At 41.4% G+C, this 17,104-nt stretch overlaps 1 protein-coding gene across 2 annotated transcripts in view; it reads right to left on the minus strand.

The window, feature by feature from the left end:
• Positions 1 to 17,104, minus strand: part of XPO6 (exportin 6) — a 107,038-nt gene that overhangs the window by 43,876 nt on the left and 46,058 nt on the right. For both annotated transcript variants that reach the window (XM_010837243.1, XM_010837242.1), the window contains exons 6-8: positions 16,937 to 17,014; positions 7,361 to 7,814; positions 3,973 to 4,099 (exon numbers count right to left, since the gene is read on the minus strand). In XM_010837243.1, the coding sequence (XP_010835545.1) occupies positions 3,973 to 4,099; positions 7,361 to 7,814; positions 16,937 to 17,014 (659 nt within the window). The remainder of the gene's footprint in view (positions 1 to 3,972; positions 4,100 to 7,360; positions 7,815 to 16,936; positions 17,015 to 17,104) is intronic.

A 17,104-nucleotide genomic window follows, 5' to 3' on the forward strand; every position in this document is an offset into this window, starting at 1 on the left:
CATCTGCAAAGTAGATGTGTCAAACAGGCTAACAGCAACCTCTCGCCTGAGTTTTGATAAGGACAAAGTGAGAAGACAGCAAGTCTTTATAGGGTCCTAGAAACTGGACCACTGCACTTTCTCAGGAGTTTTGCTAAATCCAGGCACTCTCTTCTCCAGTATCCAGTCCTCCTCATACACATTCAGTTTCATGTGTGGCACCCCCGCCCCACAATCCCTTATGTATCCCTTGGATTTACTTATGATTACTTCATTCAACTACATCATTGGTAGCAGGATTAGATATGACAAGAAATAATAACACGATCTTCTTAGATCAGCTTCCTTCCATTTCTGATCCAAGAAAATCCAGAAGTTTACATGGGCAGGTATGAAATTTGTCCAAGAGGTAACTTACAATGATGGTGGTGGTGTACAGTGAGAGTTCTATACCCAGGCTGAGTCTAATAAGACAGAAAAGCTATAAACTTAAAAAATGTGGCAGGGACTTCCCTGATGGTCAGTGGTTAAGAATCCGCCTTCTAATGCAGGGGAATTGGATTTGATCCTTGGTCAGGGAACTAAGATCCCAGATACTGTGAGGCAACTAAGCCTGGGGGCTCTGGAGCCCGTGCTACACAACTAGAGAAGCCTAAGTGCCACAGCGGAGAGCCCGTGCGCCACAGCTAAGACGTAACACAGTCAAATATGTAACCTTTTATTTTTTAAAGTGGCAGACGCCACTCATAATCCACAGGGCAGCCCTGGAACTAGACTGCTAACAGCTCAATCAGGACCACTGGCAGGGCCATCCTCAGAGCACAAAATGAATTAGAAAAATAAGCAGGAAAAAAAAACACAATAAGCCATGTGGAAATAATATGGGTAGCCTGTGGACAGGCACTGACTGGCAGCCAGGAGATGCAGCCTTGTCCTGGCTGTAGTGTGCTGTGCTTCCTGTCAGGAGCTTACCCAGTCACCCTTCCTTGATTTGAAAAGCAATACCTATCAGCTCCCTCACCAAAAAACATAACTGATGCATGTGGCTTTTGAGAAAAGCGAAGAGCTAATGGCTATGTCAAAGTGCTTCACGATTACACACGTCTTTCTCATGCCTTTGAATTGAGGGTTTACTATGTGGCTTGAGGCTGGAAGAAAGTTGGGCAGATACACCCTCTTCAGGACCTGAAACACTATGGTTCACATCCATATCTACAGGCCCCACTGTGAGGCCTCCTGTGCTGCCCACAATCTGGACTTTGACGACTGCTCTGGGCACAGAAGGCTAAGGTCATAAAGGTGGATGGGTTGACCGCACTTTTGGTGTCAACTCTGCAGAGCCCTCACAGACTCCTTTCTAAAATGTACCCATACTCAGATTTACTCATCAGATTCCAGAGCCAGTTAGTCACTAAAGACTAACTGGCAAGCGCCTTTAGAAACTAATGATACCACTTCTCCTTTCTCCAGGGGATTTGTTTCCATTTGCATTTGGTCTATTTGACCTTCACAATAGTCCTGGAAAACAGAGAGATATTTTTCTTCTTTCCATTTTACAGACTAAAGAAACCAAGGCTCAGAAGTAAAGTCACCTGCTAAGGTAACAAGATAAGGAACAAAAAGAGAACTAGAGGACTTCCCTGGTGGTTCGATGTTTGAGAATCCACCAGCCAATGCAGGGGACACAGGTTCAATCCCTGGTCCAGGAAGATTCCACATGCCACGGGGCAAGTAAGCCCATGAGCCACAACTACTAGGCCTACATGCTCTAGAGCCCGTGCTGTGCAATGAGAAGCCCTTGGCCGCCGCTAGAGAGTAGCCCTCACTCACTACAAGTGGAGAAAGCCCTCGTGTGGCAAGGAAGACCCAGCTCAGTCAAAAATGAAAAAAAAAAAGATGCCCCCCTGCAGTCTAAATCCTTAGAAATTTAAAAGACATGTCCAAGGACAGAGGCCTATTAGAAATAACCAGAGCTCAAACACTCAAAGAAGTAGTCATTAGACATGCATACTTAAAACATTTTTTTAAGCTTCCTTCTATAACATGTATCTTTAAAAGATCCCATTTTACATAGAGAGCAAAGCTATATGACATTCCATTCTGTTTTCCCAAATAAACCCCTTCTTTCTGCCCCCAGCACTGGTTCCTTCTCTCTCACATCTACTGCACTTACTCTACAGTATCAATCAAAGCCTTCCTTCTCTCCTGATTCTCTTTCCAGTTTCTCCCATTTCTGATATTTCTCTCCTACATCCTCACCCTCCTGTATCGCATCACCTCTCTGTCCCATCTTAGCCCTGGTGAGCTCAGCTGGCTTCCTCCTAGCTCTGCACTCATTGGCCCCTCTATCAGACATCTCATCAATTCTTTAACCTCCTCCTCCTCCACCCATGCCCTTCCAAATCCCCTATTACATTCACTCACCCCTCCCGGCCTCCACCCTTGCCTCTCCTCTAGCCTCATGAAGTTACAACATGTTTCAAACTACCAAAATGACTAGTTATAAAATCAGATGCCCTCCCTGACCTAGCAGTTCCATCCCTAGTACACACCAACAGAAGGAGTTATGCATGTCACCAAAGGCAGGCACAAAAACGTCTGCTGCATGATTCATGACCACCAGAAACCGGAAGTAGCCCAAATCAACAGTGACACGGCTTCTAATGACTTCCTATAAAACAGTGAGAAAAACTCCTGCCACACACAACACAGATGAAAAACATAATGCTGAATGAAGAAAGTCAAACAAATCTACATTGTATGCTTCCATTTAGAGGCGTTCTAAAACAGGCACAACTAATCTGAGCTGCTAAAGTCAGCACTGGGGAGGATCTGGGAAGGACATGAGGGCGATTCTGGTAACATTCTATTTCTTGACTTGGGTGGTGGTTACCTGGGAAATCTTTGTTCATTTTGGGAAACCTCATGAAGCTGTACACGTATGATTTGCACACTTCTTTAGGTGTGCAACCCTTCAACAAAAAGCTCTGGAGGGGAGCAGGGCAGTCTGCACCTTGAGGTTTGCGGAACCTCAATTCCCCTGACCAGAGATTGAACCCAGGCCATGGCAGTGAAAGCCCAGAATCCTAACCACCAGGGAACTCCCCAAAAAGCTCATTTTAAAAAGGACACGCAACAAGGACCTACTGTATAGCACACGGAACTCTGCTCAACGTTACATGGCAGCCTGGATGGGAGGGCAGCCTGGGGGGAGAATGGATACGTATTTATGGGTCACTGAGTCTCCATGCTGTCCACCTGAAACTGTTACAACATTGTTTATCATCTATACCCCAAAACAAAATAAAGTTAAAACAAATAAAGACAATTATACAAAAGGGGAAAAAAAGACATGCAAATGAGCACAAGTGAAAGGGCATGACTGCAAGATCCAAAACAGCACTGCAATGACGGCTGCCCAAGTCCATGCGTCTACTGAACACCGCTGAATTGTACAATTACAACGGGTGAATTTCTTAACAAGTGAATTCTATCTCAATAAAGTTGCTAAAATATATACAGAAATAAAAAATACTGGGTGACCAGAATCTAAATTCTAATGAAGAGAAAGGACTTGGCTTAAGAGGAAATACAATAGGAGCTCAAAAAACAACTGCAGAATGGGGGGAACAACTGGATCCACCAAAACTGAACTCTTGAGAGCTGCACTACCTACCATCTCCTTGTGGGAAGGCTTAGTGACAGCTACAGACTACAGCTGCAGGCCCTGTGGGTTCAAATTGTGGCTACACTGCTTACCAACTCTAAGACCCTCAGCAAATTATTCTTTGTGCCTCAGTTTGTTTATCTGTAAGATGGGGATGATAATAACACCTACCTCAAAGGGCTGTTATGAAGGATAAAGGGGTTCATCTTCATATAGTAAGCACTAGTAAATGTTCGCAAAATACAATAATGTCCTTTCTCCTCAAAATAACAAAGTGGGCTTCTTGGGTGGGAAAGGGATGGATATGGGCCATTCCAGTGCTTTACCTGATGAAATGTGTACTTGAACAAAAGTGTCAAAAACTCCACCACAGGGAACTGGGAGTAGGACTCGATTCTCCTTAGGTGAACGCTCACAAAGAGCCGCAGAAAGTCAGTAAACTTCTCGATGTAGCTAGAGAAGACAAGAAGACAAAAGGCGACAGTGAGAAACGCAGTCACCTCCTTAGAGGAGAATTCAATTCAATCCAAATTTCTTCAGTACAAAACTATACAGATTTATAACATATTTTCAGTTAAAAATATAAAGGCCTGCAACAATTACCTACAGGTCAGGCAACCCTCCATTCCATTACCACCTGAAACACAGCAGAAAAGCAACTTTAATCCTCAGACACCATCTACTAAGGCATCTTATAAGCTAGCATCCTCACATTTGCTAACTCAGTGTGATGACCCAATTAAAGGGAAAGGAAATGGTACTGAAAAGGTCGACGGGCGGATCTGCTGTCATTTCAATGTGGCACGTCTGGAGGGCTGGTTTTCTTTGCTAAGAGGCCAAAATATTAAAACAAATGTGCTAAAAACCCCAAAACAAAGCAAGGCTATACAAAAGGCATGGCATCCAGGTAAGATCTATTCAAGCTTGCAACCGAATGTTCGGGTTTTTCCCCACCCTCTAGCTCTAGTGCTAATTAAACATAGCACATCCCAATCCACTCTAAAAAATTTCAGAAGTAAGGGAGGAGGGCTGTTCGAGCTGGACAAGACTCAGGGACAATTTAGTGATGCTTCATATTACAGATGAGGCCCATAGAGACAAAGTGACTGGCCCAAGGTCACTCAGCCAGCTCATGGAAGAATGGGACCACCATCCACTCCCAATCCAGTGCTCTTTTCTTTTCACATCACAGGGAGTTCCCAATTCATGTGTATTCAAAAATCATTTCACAGAGGAGTGTGGGTCACAGCTGTAAGGATAAGAGATGTCTGTTATTAAATACACAGCACGTCATCACTCTCACATTTCAGAAACTGTCATTATAAGCCCCTCAATACCAAAAGGTGATTAGAAAATGAGATGGGTGTACCTCCATAAATCACATTTCAGAGACTGATTAAAAAAAGGTAAACCTGGCCTTAGCCAAAAATTATGTTGGCTAAAAGCAATTCTGAAAGTCCTAACTGCAAGAAGCTGGCTTTTTTGTTTAAAGCAAAGATATATTAGATAATAAAGGGGAAGAAGACTAGTCCTGAGAAGAGCAAAACTGGCCCATCAATAAACGTCCCAAATTGCTTCTGGGACCTAGCACCTGAGGGTGACCAATCTGTCTGTGTGGCCGCCACACACAGGCAAGTTTATCTGAAGCTTTAAAAAAAAAATTACTTTGTTTGATAAGGATCATGGGGCCAGACACTTAAAAAACAGTAAGGCACCAATCAACTGTTCTTAGAGATGGGAAAGTACAAAAGAACTTCTCTCTGAAGCCTTCAATCACTCAGACTCAAGAGCAGGAACTCTTCATTCCTTGCTCTGCTTATTACATTTTGACGTGGTTATTCAAAGCTGTCAACCATTTTACTGCTCTTCAGGAAGCTGTACTCAATTCCCTACCACCCATAAAAGAAGAAAGAAAAGTCGTAGGTCATGTAACACACAATCTCATTTTATTTTCATCTCCAACTCAATTTTTAAAAAGAATACAGGCAAGACTGTTTGGCAGCTGACACTCAGATTTTATTTCACCTCATTTTCTTTCCCTTGCCCACCTTCTGGTACAGGTGCCAATGAGCAGTAGAAAGTTAGGGAAAAAAGCAGGAGAACAGAGGCAAGAAACCTGGGGTTAAGTAGCTCCTAAACAACTGAGAAAGGACTTAGCTGTTTAGAATTAGGGGGAAGGGACCCAAGAGCCGGGAAGCAAGCACACAGTATTGTTCATGTCACCTTTCTGCTTCCAGGCACCTCTCAGCTTTCACAGGGCAAGAGGAAGCACAGGATTAAAATATAAAACCAAGAGCACAAAAGTTACATGTGACAAAATCAGTATACATCATCCATGATGACATTTTTATACCACCCAAATGTAAGCCGTAACAGACATTAGACTAAAAGTAAAAGTCAAAACAACTGATATCTATTTGATGGCTGGTGTAAGCTGCTAGGTTAACTGTTAAGTTTTTTCAACCATATGAAGATACAGCCTTACTTAACCAAAGCTACAAAGGATATAAACATAAACAGTTGTGTGTTTGAAAGCTGATACCTTTGAATTCAGATAGAAAGCCATTATCAAATAATGCAAAATAAACCCACATATTACCATATCAGATTATGAGTTCCTTTGTGAATATACGAAGAAACTTTCACAGAAAGCTTGTTCATGATGAACCAAACCAAAATAATCTTACATACCAATTTTTTTCAACTTTAGAAAAACTTGTGAAACTTGCTAAATTTAAAAAGGACTAGAACTGTCTTGACTTTAGGCACTTGACTTTATATCCCACTGCTTACTCTAAGGAAAAGGAAATGGCTTAACCCTGCATAGCTTAACAACAAAAACAAACCACGGAAAATTAATTGAAATACTAACGACTTTTGCTCCCAGGCAATCTAGAAATATTTACTAATTCAATACAATTTATTTGCTTGAAACTTTCTGAATGGTCAACAAAATGTTCTTGATATATACGCTTCCAATCTTCCCTTGTTTTTACACAGAAGTAGCATCACATTAATGAACACTGTAACATTCATAAATGTTATCATCTCTAACGGAAATAAACAATGAGACTGTGCCTCAGCTCACTGTGGAGTCATCTGAGTTCTTAACAAAGACAGGTGAAGTGACTTTAGGCTGCTTTCAAGAGGACAGTAACCAAGAAACACAGATGTCTGCCCACAGGAACATCCCCCTCTCTTCTGAGGAAACCTTGCCAGCGGTGTAAACTTACAATTGTGACAACATCCCTATACACTGCACGACGTTCATTTGGGAAAAGTCAAACAGTGAGAACCAACAAGCAACACCAAGCGAGGAAAGGCGAGTGTAACTCCTGTACCTCCACGGGCCTCCTCTCCTGTGCTTGGCTCTGCCGGAGCAGCGGTCCCCGCTCCTGTACCACCTCAGACCTGCAGGCAAAGAGTGAGGAAGAGGGCGGACGAGGGAGGAAGGGAGGACAGGAGATGGACGGGCAAAGAAGACAACCAACCTGTACAATGTACAATCGCTTTTCCTCCTCAACTTATTTCCCTTAACCACCCGAGCCCTTGTGGCTAAGCTCAGACTTACTGGTACATACCTACCTCTCCATTCCTCACCAGGAGCCCCAGATTCTGAAACCAAAGAGGATTACGGACACTATGCAGCACAACGTGATCAACAGTCAAGGCCCGTTCTTGGGGCACAGCCGAAGCCACACCTGTTGTCATTACCTCTCATCGAGTTCTTCTAGCCTGCTCTTCACTGTGTGGGCATTGTTATCCTTGGTGATTTTCTGAAGGAGGTAGAAAGTCTGCTGGAACATACGCAGTAAGTACTCCTCAAATTCCATAGGCACACAGTTCTTGGACATGAGTTCATTGATGCAGGACATGGCCAGGACCCCCAGCCGGCCTCGCTCTTGACCCAACACACAGTTCTGGCTGCTGCCGTTAACTGATGCCATTTTTCTGGCCCGGATGTCACAGCCAAAGCGCGCAAAGTGGAAGATGGTGGTAAGGAGGGACGGGGTGATGCTGGCAGACAGAGGAATCCAACTGAAGAGATGGGCCAGGCACTCCAAGGCCAGGGAACAGATATACTCACTCTCCGCATCAAGAATGGGGATTGGCTGATTCAACAGTTTGGCTGAGCTAGGACTCTGCAACAGGTTACTCAGTAAGTCACCTGAAATACAAAAGACTTTAAGATACACGCCATCAAATCTCTTACAAACCAACTTAAGAAAGAATTCTCCTTAAAAAAACAAAAAAACAAAGCATTAGTACAAAGCAGAAGTTCTCAAAGTTTGGTCCGGGGACTCTTAAGAGTCCCCAGGAACTCCCTTTGGGGGTTCACAAATTCACAGTATTTTTAAAAGAATGCTATTTTCCCCTCTCATTTTTATTATCTCTCAAGTGTAAAACAGAGCTCTCCAGAGGCTACATTCCACTAGCAAGAAAAAGCAAAAGCTATCTATTATTAAGCTATATGTTAGAGATTTACAAACTATAAAATAACTCCACTCTAAGTAAAAATTTCTGATTGCTTTGGAAAGTTATTTTTTCATTAAGATATATTATTTGTTTATATGTACTGAGTTCAGTACAGTTACTTTTAAAAGAATTAATATGTAAATCGACTATATTCCAATAAAAAAAGAATGCAGGGGACATGCGTTCAAGCCCTGATCAGGAAACTAAAATACCCCATGCCTCGGGGCAACTCAGGCTACATAACCACAAACAAATAACCCGAGAGCCACAACTGCTGAGCCCGTGAACTCTAGAGCCCATGCTCCACAACCAGAGAAGCCCTCGTGCCACAACAAAAAACACTCATGCACGGCAACCAGAGACCCTACTCCCTCTCACCGCAACCAGAGAAAGCCTGTGACCCACAATGGAGAGCCGTCATAAAATCTTATAATGTTCTGAAATGTGCACAAATATAACAGTAGTACTATTACAACAATACACTATAAAACCAAGATGAATTTATATATAATGACACCTCCCAAAAAAGGATTAATAAATATTTCTAAATTTTCTCAGTTTTGATATCAATAGATAAAACTCATAAAGCTCTTTGAGGACCTCAATAATCCTTAAGAGTACAGAAGCTGAGGGTGGGTCAAACAGGCTGAGAGCAGTAAAAAGGTACAAACTTCCAGCTGTAAGATAAATAAGTCCTGGGGAGGGGATGTGATGTACAGTATGGTGACTATAGTTTACAATACTATATTCTATATTTGAATGCTGCTCAGAGTATAAAGTAAGTTTTCATCCCAAGAAAAGTATTTGTAACTATGTGTGGTAATGGGTGTTAATAGATTTACTGTTGATAGATCAGAATGTGGTGATCATTCTGCAAAATATATACTAATTATTATGTTATGCACCTAAAACTAACACTAACAGTGTTACATGTCAGTTATATTAAACATCTCAATTTAAAAAGAGAGAGGGAGAATAAACAGGCCCGAGGACCAAAAATTTAAAACAACTGGGCTAGTCAAGGTGAGGTCTGTGGACCTGCATCAACATAACCTGGGAGCTTGATACCAAGATGCCAATGATGGTTATGACACCATCAGAGACACCAATGATCAGGCACCACCCACTCCCACTGAGCCAGAACCTAGGAGGGTGAGGAAGCTGTGCTTGTACCAGCTCTCCAGGTGATTCTTATGCTTGCTTACTAGTTTTGAGGAGCACTGAACTAAACACCAAAGGAAATCACACAAAATGAAACTGGGGGTGGAGAGATGCCTATAAAACGATTTTAGAAAAGACAAAAAAAAAAGACATTCAGTAACTATAACAAGAAGTCTTCCTGAAATAAAGATGAGACTTTATAAAATAAAAAGGCTTATTCTACCCCAAGAAAAAAAGTAAGGAGTAAACAATACAAAAACTTTAGGAATAAAGAAGGAATGAAGGCAACAAAAGCGTATACACAAGGAAGAAAGCCCTGAATCCAGATTCACAGTGACATTCAAAGCCAAAAGCAGAGGCGCGCCGTCGCAAGTTCTGGGCCAAAGAGTGACTTAAGCCCAAAGGCCTCCTTTCAAACATGCAAACATTCAAATAATATATCGACAAATTCCTAGGGAGAATAATGAACAAAGAAACCACGTAAATAAAGAGATAAACAAAAATGAAGAATTACGGAATGGAGAAGCTGTGGCAAAGGGAGTACTGGATTAAATATAGAATCAAGACTAAACAAATGGAAGAATTATAGAAGGCTGTGCTAGCTAACTTTCTTGTCTTTCACAAGCATTAAGTCTCAAAATATATGGACTAAAATTAAAACATGTAGTCAGAAATTTGTTTTCATAATCTTTTTTTTCCTTATCCTTGGAGATATCTTTTACAAACTAATATTCCTCGTGGAAAAACGTCTCACAGTCAGCAATTACTTCCATTTAGTACTTTCTGTTAAATTCAAGTAAAACTAAAATTTAAAAGCCTTTATCAAAAAATAAAAATAGGACTTCCCTGATGGTCCAGTGGTTGAGTATCCACCTGCCAATGCAAGGGACAAGGGTTTGACCCCTGGTCCCAGAAGACTCCACATGCCGCAGAGTAACTAAGCACGTGAGCCGAGACCACTGAAGCTTGTGTGCCTAGAGCTGTGCTCCGCAACAAGAGAGGCCACAAGAATGAGAAGCCCAAGCACCACGACGAGGTGAAGTTCGGGCATAACAATGAAGACCCAGGAGTCCAAAAATAAAAAATAAGTAACTTTTCTTTAAAAAATAAATAAATATATGTGTTATGATGCCATTTTGTCCTTTTATTCAGGACAAAATTATTTTATTTACTCTATATCTATGTAGAAAGAGAGGTCTGAAATGATGCTATATCTGGAAGGTGGAATACTGGATAAATTTTTACATTTTAAATATTTTTTTACCTTAGCAGCAGTTTTCATATTTTGGGGTCTTAGAAGTCTTTACACTCTTAAAAATCATTGAAGACACCAAAAACATGTTTATATTGGTTATTTCTATTGATATTTGTCATTAGAAATTAAAACTGGAAATTTTTCAAATATTTAATTCATTTAATAATAATTAAGCCTATTTACCTGTTATCATAAATAACGTTTTTAAACAAAAAAGATTATATTTTGCCCTATAAAACGTTAACGTGAAAAATAACACTGTTTTTACATTTTTGGAACTCTCTTTACTCTGTGGCTTAAAGGAAAATGAGGCGCTTCCCTGGTGACTCAGATAGTAAAGAGTCTGCCTGCAATGAAGGAGATAAAAGTCTGACTCTGGGGAATGGCTACCCATTCCAGTATTCCTGACTGGAGAATTCCATGGACAGACGAACCTGGCAGGCTACAGTCCACTGGCTCGCAGACAGTCAGATACGACTGAGTGATTATCACACTTTTGAAAGAAGACAGCTAGATTCTCTCATCTGCTTCTGTACTCAGTCGGTTGTACTGTGTTGTTTTACTGACATATATGAAGAGAATCCAGCTTTACAGATAATAAAACTGAAAGAGAATGAAGTATTTTAGTGGCCTTTTCAGATAATGGCAGCTACTCTAATAATAAAATTTGAAAAGCACCGATTTCTTAAAGGTTAACTGCAATGCAGAATCTGAACGAACCTGTTTTTCAGTACACTCATAAGAGTGAGAATAAAAATGACAAACCATGTCTCAACAATTTTTATGAAAACATGGTTGACCTCTGGGACCCTGAAAGGGTTTGGGGGTGACCTCCACAGGTCCCCAGACCTACTGAGACCTGCCACCTTATATTAATGTTGGATTAATATGAACAGAGTAGTTAACCTTTCTCAGCCTCAATCTCCTCAGCCATTAAAATGAGGCTTTTGTGATTTATTAATAAGGACTTTAATTTCCACTGTTAAAACCAGATTAAACAGTTGTCCCCTGGCATCTATTCTGAAAGGTATTTGCTGGTTTCTGTTCTGAAAGAGCTGCATCCGATACCAGATGAGACTCATTGTGATCTCAGCTACCCAAGCTGATAATCAGAAGACCTGGCTTCAGAGAATAATGCAGAAGGATATTCAAGAAGAATCTGCAAACATTTCAGTTTGTTACTGGATTAATTATTTTGATTGCTGTGGTGGCTATCCACCTGAGTCACACAACCTACTCTCTATCAATGACTATTTCTGGTATTACTTCTTTCATCATGGAACACGGAACATGGATCATGGAACAGCCGTTTATAAAAGATGCCAAAGTCAAAGGAAATCACCATTACCCAACTCTTAAAATTATCAGAGCATTTATCAACCAGGATCAAACTAAGGCTTTAGCAATGGAAGAACCAATCAGCACCACCTCAGTATGATCTTAAATTACACCCAGACATCTTTGGGACCCTGGGCCTTTTTTAAAGCCTCTTGAACCTTCTGGAAAAGAAATAAATTCTGGCTTTCAAAACAAAAAAGGCGGCCCTATTCTTCAGCTCAGAATTTTTCCAGAATGGGATTCCAGGGGGATTTAGAATAACTAAAACACAGATAATTTAGGCATTTCCCCCATGTTCCTCAGTTAGAGGCAGAGTTGAAACTAAAACCCAGGTCTAGCTAAAACTAAGGCTTTGGGCCTTAGTATTCCCAAAGCCTATGCTCCTTCCCAGAAGCCAGGTCAGGAAAGATTATGCAGCCAGGAAAAATGAACAGTCAGAAAACTAATGTTCAAATATAGAAAAGTATAGAAGATCTAAAGTCATATGTAAAACAGTGTGTGTCCACCATGACCGAAACTACAGAAAAGATACCGGCACAAGGACAACGACTGAACAGGATTATGCAAAGGTAAACACAACCTACTGATAACGATACAGGACGATCTCTGATTTTTCTCCCCTGTCAAAACAAGTATCTTTTAATGTTGTTTCTCGGTAAAAATATTTTACTCAACTCTCAATCTTCAGGGGAATTTTAGTAAATCAAAGAAGAGTTTATAACAAAACTGTTACTTGAATCCCAGTGTAGGAGTCACCACAGAACAGATACACTGCTTCATGCTGCAGCATTTCCAAAGCAAAGCTAAGGCTTTACAAGCTACCTCCTTGATTATACAAAAACCTGTCAGTGACCTCCTCGTCCCTGAAATGGGCCAGGCACCAGCAGCAACAGGTACCCAGCCCCAAAGTAATATGTGAGCTACTCTGGGGCATTTACTAACTTGGGAATACCTCAGACATGGTTGGAACACTTGTAAATGGGCTTTTATGAAAAGATCTCCTCAGCTTCTTCATTTTCTTCCTTACTGAAATTCCACGTTTTCTATTCCATTCTACCTTTTCTAGGTGTTTCTCAGCCTCAGCACTACTCACATCTGAGGTTGGCTAATTCTTTGTTGTTGTTCTATGTATTGTAGGATATTTACCAGCATCCCTGGCCTCTTCACCAGATGCCAGTAATGCTCTTTTTCTTTTAAAAAAAAAAAAAAAATTTCTCCACAATGCCAAATATCCCCTGCAGGGCAAAACCACCCCAACTGAGAACCTCTGACCTAACTGTAGCCTCAGTCCAGTAAAATGAGGAGGAATTCTTTTCAAGAAACCCTTGGAAGGAGGAAACAAGATCATAAGAGTTGTGATAACAAGTCCCATTTTTCCTACAGGTGAGAAGATATGCAAGTGCATGAACCTGTGCAACTTGTAAAGAATTTGGGGGAAAAAAACAGGAAGGTATAAACTGCTCACAATCAATTCAGGCCCTCTAGGACACCTTTACCTAAAATCTTTCCATCGACAGCATATGTACAGGTCTATATTTAAAACTGGGCTTCCCAGGTGGCTCCAGTGGTAAAGAACACGTCTGCCAATGCAGAAGACAAATGAGATCTGGCTTCAATCCCTGGGTCAGGAAGATGCCCTGGAGGAGGGCATGGCAACCCACTCCATTATTCTTGCCTGGAGAATCCCCATAGACAGAGGAGCCTGGTGGGCTAGAGTCCATAGGGTCGCACAGAGTCAGACACGACCGAAGCAACTTAGTCATGACTGAATGCACGTATTTAAAACTAAACACCATGTGGGCAAGGACAATATGGCCCCTTAATTTTTACTACAGAACAATCAAAGCTAGTTCAAAACTACAGTATTTATGTAATTCCATTTTGGCCACTTCTTCCCCACCCCCAAGCGAGGACAAGAGGAGAGTAACTAAGGAAGAGGGCTGGGGCTGCACGAGTACAGAAGGAAGCTGAACCGCAGCATGCAGATGGGGCACACCCACCTCCCCTCCCTCGCTCCCCAGAGCACGTCGCTCTTCTACGAGCACATCCAAGGGCAGAGAAGGTAAACTGAGTAAGCGTCAGAGCCAGGACTCCACCCGGGAAGGAGGAGGCGGGCAGAAGTGCTGAACATTTGGTACTGAGACAGCAACTCAGGAGACAGTGCACCTCAACTTGGAATGATGGTTCACATCACTGCAACCCTCCACTGGTGATGTGACCTCTGGCAAGTTACCCCCCACCACCACTATGAACCCCAGCTTCCTTTTTAGTAAATGAGCTATAAAACCACCATTGACTTCACAGGATTATGGCCTGGTGAGGTGAGTTTAGGAGATGAGTCAACAATTTGGGGGAACTATTCTGAGAAATTCAGAAAAGGCAATGGCACCCCACTCCAGTACTCTTGTCTGGAAAATCCCATGGACGGAGGAGTCTGGTAGGCTGTGGTCCATGGGGCCGCCAAGAGTCGGACACGACTGAGCCACTTCACTTTCACTTTTCACTTTCATGCACTGGAGAAGGAAATGGCAACCCACTCTAGTGTTCTTGCCTGGAGAATCCCAGGGATGGGGCAGCCTGGTGGGCTGCCGTCTATGGGGTCGCACAGAGTCAGACACGACTGAAGCGACTTAGCAGCAGCAGCAGCAGCAGCATTCTGAGAAATTAACTACATATACTCGTCAAAACTTTTTCTACCTCCATACTGTTAAGAGTAGTTGTTGCAGGGACTAGTCCCTGGGTTTTATTCTTTCAAAATGATCAGACAGAAAATGGTATTACAAAAAAGTATATGAAAAAAGAGACCAAAAGCTCACAGGGCCAAGTCTGATGGGCAGTTGGGCAGGGCAGTGAAAGTCTGGCAGGGACTGCTCACAGAGTGTGTTTAGGAATTATCTGATCTACTCACTGGGCCCCACAGTTTCTCAGAAGGAATTTCCTCCATAAAACTGAACTAATAGTCAAGACAGCTAAAGAATTTTCTAGAAGTTTTACCACTTAACTGGGTCTTAAGGGCACAAAGGCAGTTAAGCAAAACAGAAGTTGATTAAATCATCAGTATTGCCCAAACAGTGAAGCAAGACCTGATGACTTCACCTGCAACTGTCATAAAGAGAAAAAGAGTTAACAAGTGAACATGTAATTCTTTTCCCCTTGAAGAGGAAGTGTGCCAGCTTAAAAATTTACTTAACTCCTTGGTCCATCCTCCCACTAGTCTCAATTATTTTGCTTTGTCTCAAATACTACAATTCAAAACTTCAAAAACTGTAATAGTGCCTAAGAGGCAACTCTCAAAAAGTATGCATCATATTTTAAGGTTTTATTTATATGGAAATGTTAACTGAGTTCTTATCTTATTTCACCTAACCTCATAAACAAAACCTAGGCAAGCATTTATTATTTGTATTATCTAATATTACCCAACCTGACCTCCAGAAAATAAGTCTATCAAAGTATAAACTGAGTTAGCTCAGAACATGTACCTAAAGAAGTCAACTAAAACTCACAGCTTTTGGTACTGGAAAACAATCTCAGATAAACAAGTTTTACTAAAGTAAACTGCTGCTATTCACTTAGCCATGACACTAAGCTAGCATTCAACCATCTAAAGAACTGACTTTAGCAAATTTCTATTGAAATGAGATTTTATTTTTTGCCACACCTCGAGGCTTATGGGATCTTACCAAGCAGGGGCTGAGCCTGGGTCCTCCGCAGTGAGAGCAGAGTCCTAACCACTGGACTGCCAGGGAATTCCCAAAAGGTCAAATTTTAAGATCAGCCAAATTGCAAGAGATTTCAAGGTATCTATTCATAAAATCAGATCTCTCCATCTTTGCAATTTCTTTAATTATTTAATATTTCAAAATATTAATCTGCTAAGTCACCTCAGATATCCACTTTGAAAATGAATGTTTGCCACCAAATAAAAATAAAATTCAATTTCTTATAGGCTTCTAATATCCTCTAGAACTCTGTAACAGTTTTTATCTAAGAAGTATGACAAAAGACTCTAACAGTTTTTAATCCAAGTATGATAAATAGAATTGGAATAAGTTAGTAAACTGTGAGCAGTCCTCAGAACTTCAATTACATTTTCAATTCAACCTCTATATATTTTCAATTCTACAGTAACTGCAAGAATTTCAACTTCCACATATTAACAACAGGCTACATGAAACCACTAGAGCTTAGAGCTGTCCAATTTCAACAGCCTATTTCCTTGAGGTAGAAGAGAAAGATGAGGAAACATTTCTCATTAGCCACATCAACCTTTACAGTAGAGGAAGAAGTGTGCGCACTTCACAGGATGTACTCTACTTGAAAAGCATTTGTGATCACTTGGTGTAAACAGAAGCCGTTTAGAAACTAAAAGTTCCTGCTCAGACACAATTTCCTCTTTCCATCCATCCTTGAAAGGAGCCATTTTTAGGTGAACTGCACTCTGACTTTCGAAACAGATATTAATACTAGGGACAATACTAAGCCACCAATAAACTATTCAATGGGCACTGTAAATACATCCACACTGTATCAAATGAATCTGAACTGAAGTAAGGTGTGCTGATCTCTACATGCTGGACCCCAATCCATCCAGACCAACATGACTTTTCCCTGAGCCCATGGAGAAGAAAACACTTTACAGGCTCATGCCAGCTCCTTCAGGCTGCCACCCACTTCCTATGACCTGACCCCTGCAGGCCTGCAGAGCAGACCTGTCATGCCCACAGGTTCATACCAACCTCAGCAGGAACCACACAGCCAAGGAATTTAAGAAAAAGGAAAAAGAAAAGGCCAGGAGGGACAGCAGTCATAGTCTGAAGGTCCCATCTCCCTGATGGGCAAGGAAAAACAAACTATGTTGTTCAGAATATTATATTAGAAAGTACTTATAAGGAACTAAGAAGTAAGAAAGACAGCTACTCAGAGGACAAGGGCAGAGAGGCCAAAAATAGATTAAGGAAGAATCTACATCTGTATATGGCACAGATAAGCATTTGTTACCCTGTTGAGACCCCCAAACGCAGTTAAAAAGAGGAACACGTGTGTGCTGCAGACCATACCGCTTTCTCCTGAGGTCGGGGATGGTGGTGGGGTGGCAGCAGTCACGCTGTGTTTGTCCCAGACAGTCTCCAAGATACCTGCCAGGAAAGGAGACACTGAGTTGAACAGAGAAATAAAACTCAACATATAAAAGTCAGATTTAGAAAAATGATGTATTGATATCTCTT

Source organism: Bison bison, unplaced genomic scaffold (assembly GCF_000754665.1).
Source record: "Bison bison bison isolate TAMUID 2011002044 unplaced genomic scaffold, Bison_UMD1.0 scf7180017864072, whole genome shotgun sequence".
NCBI lineage: Eukaryota > Metazoa > Chordata > Mammalia > Artiodactyla > Bovidae > Bison > Bison bison.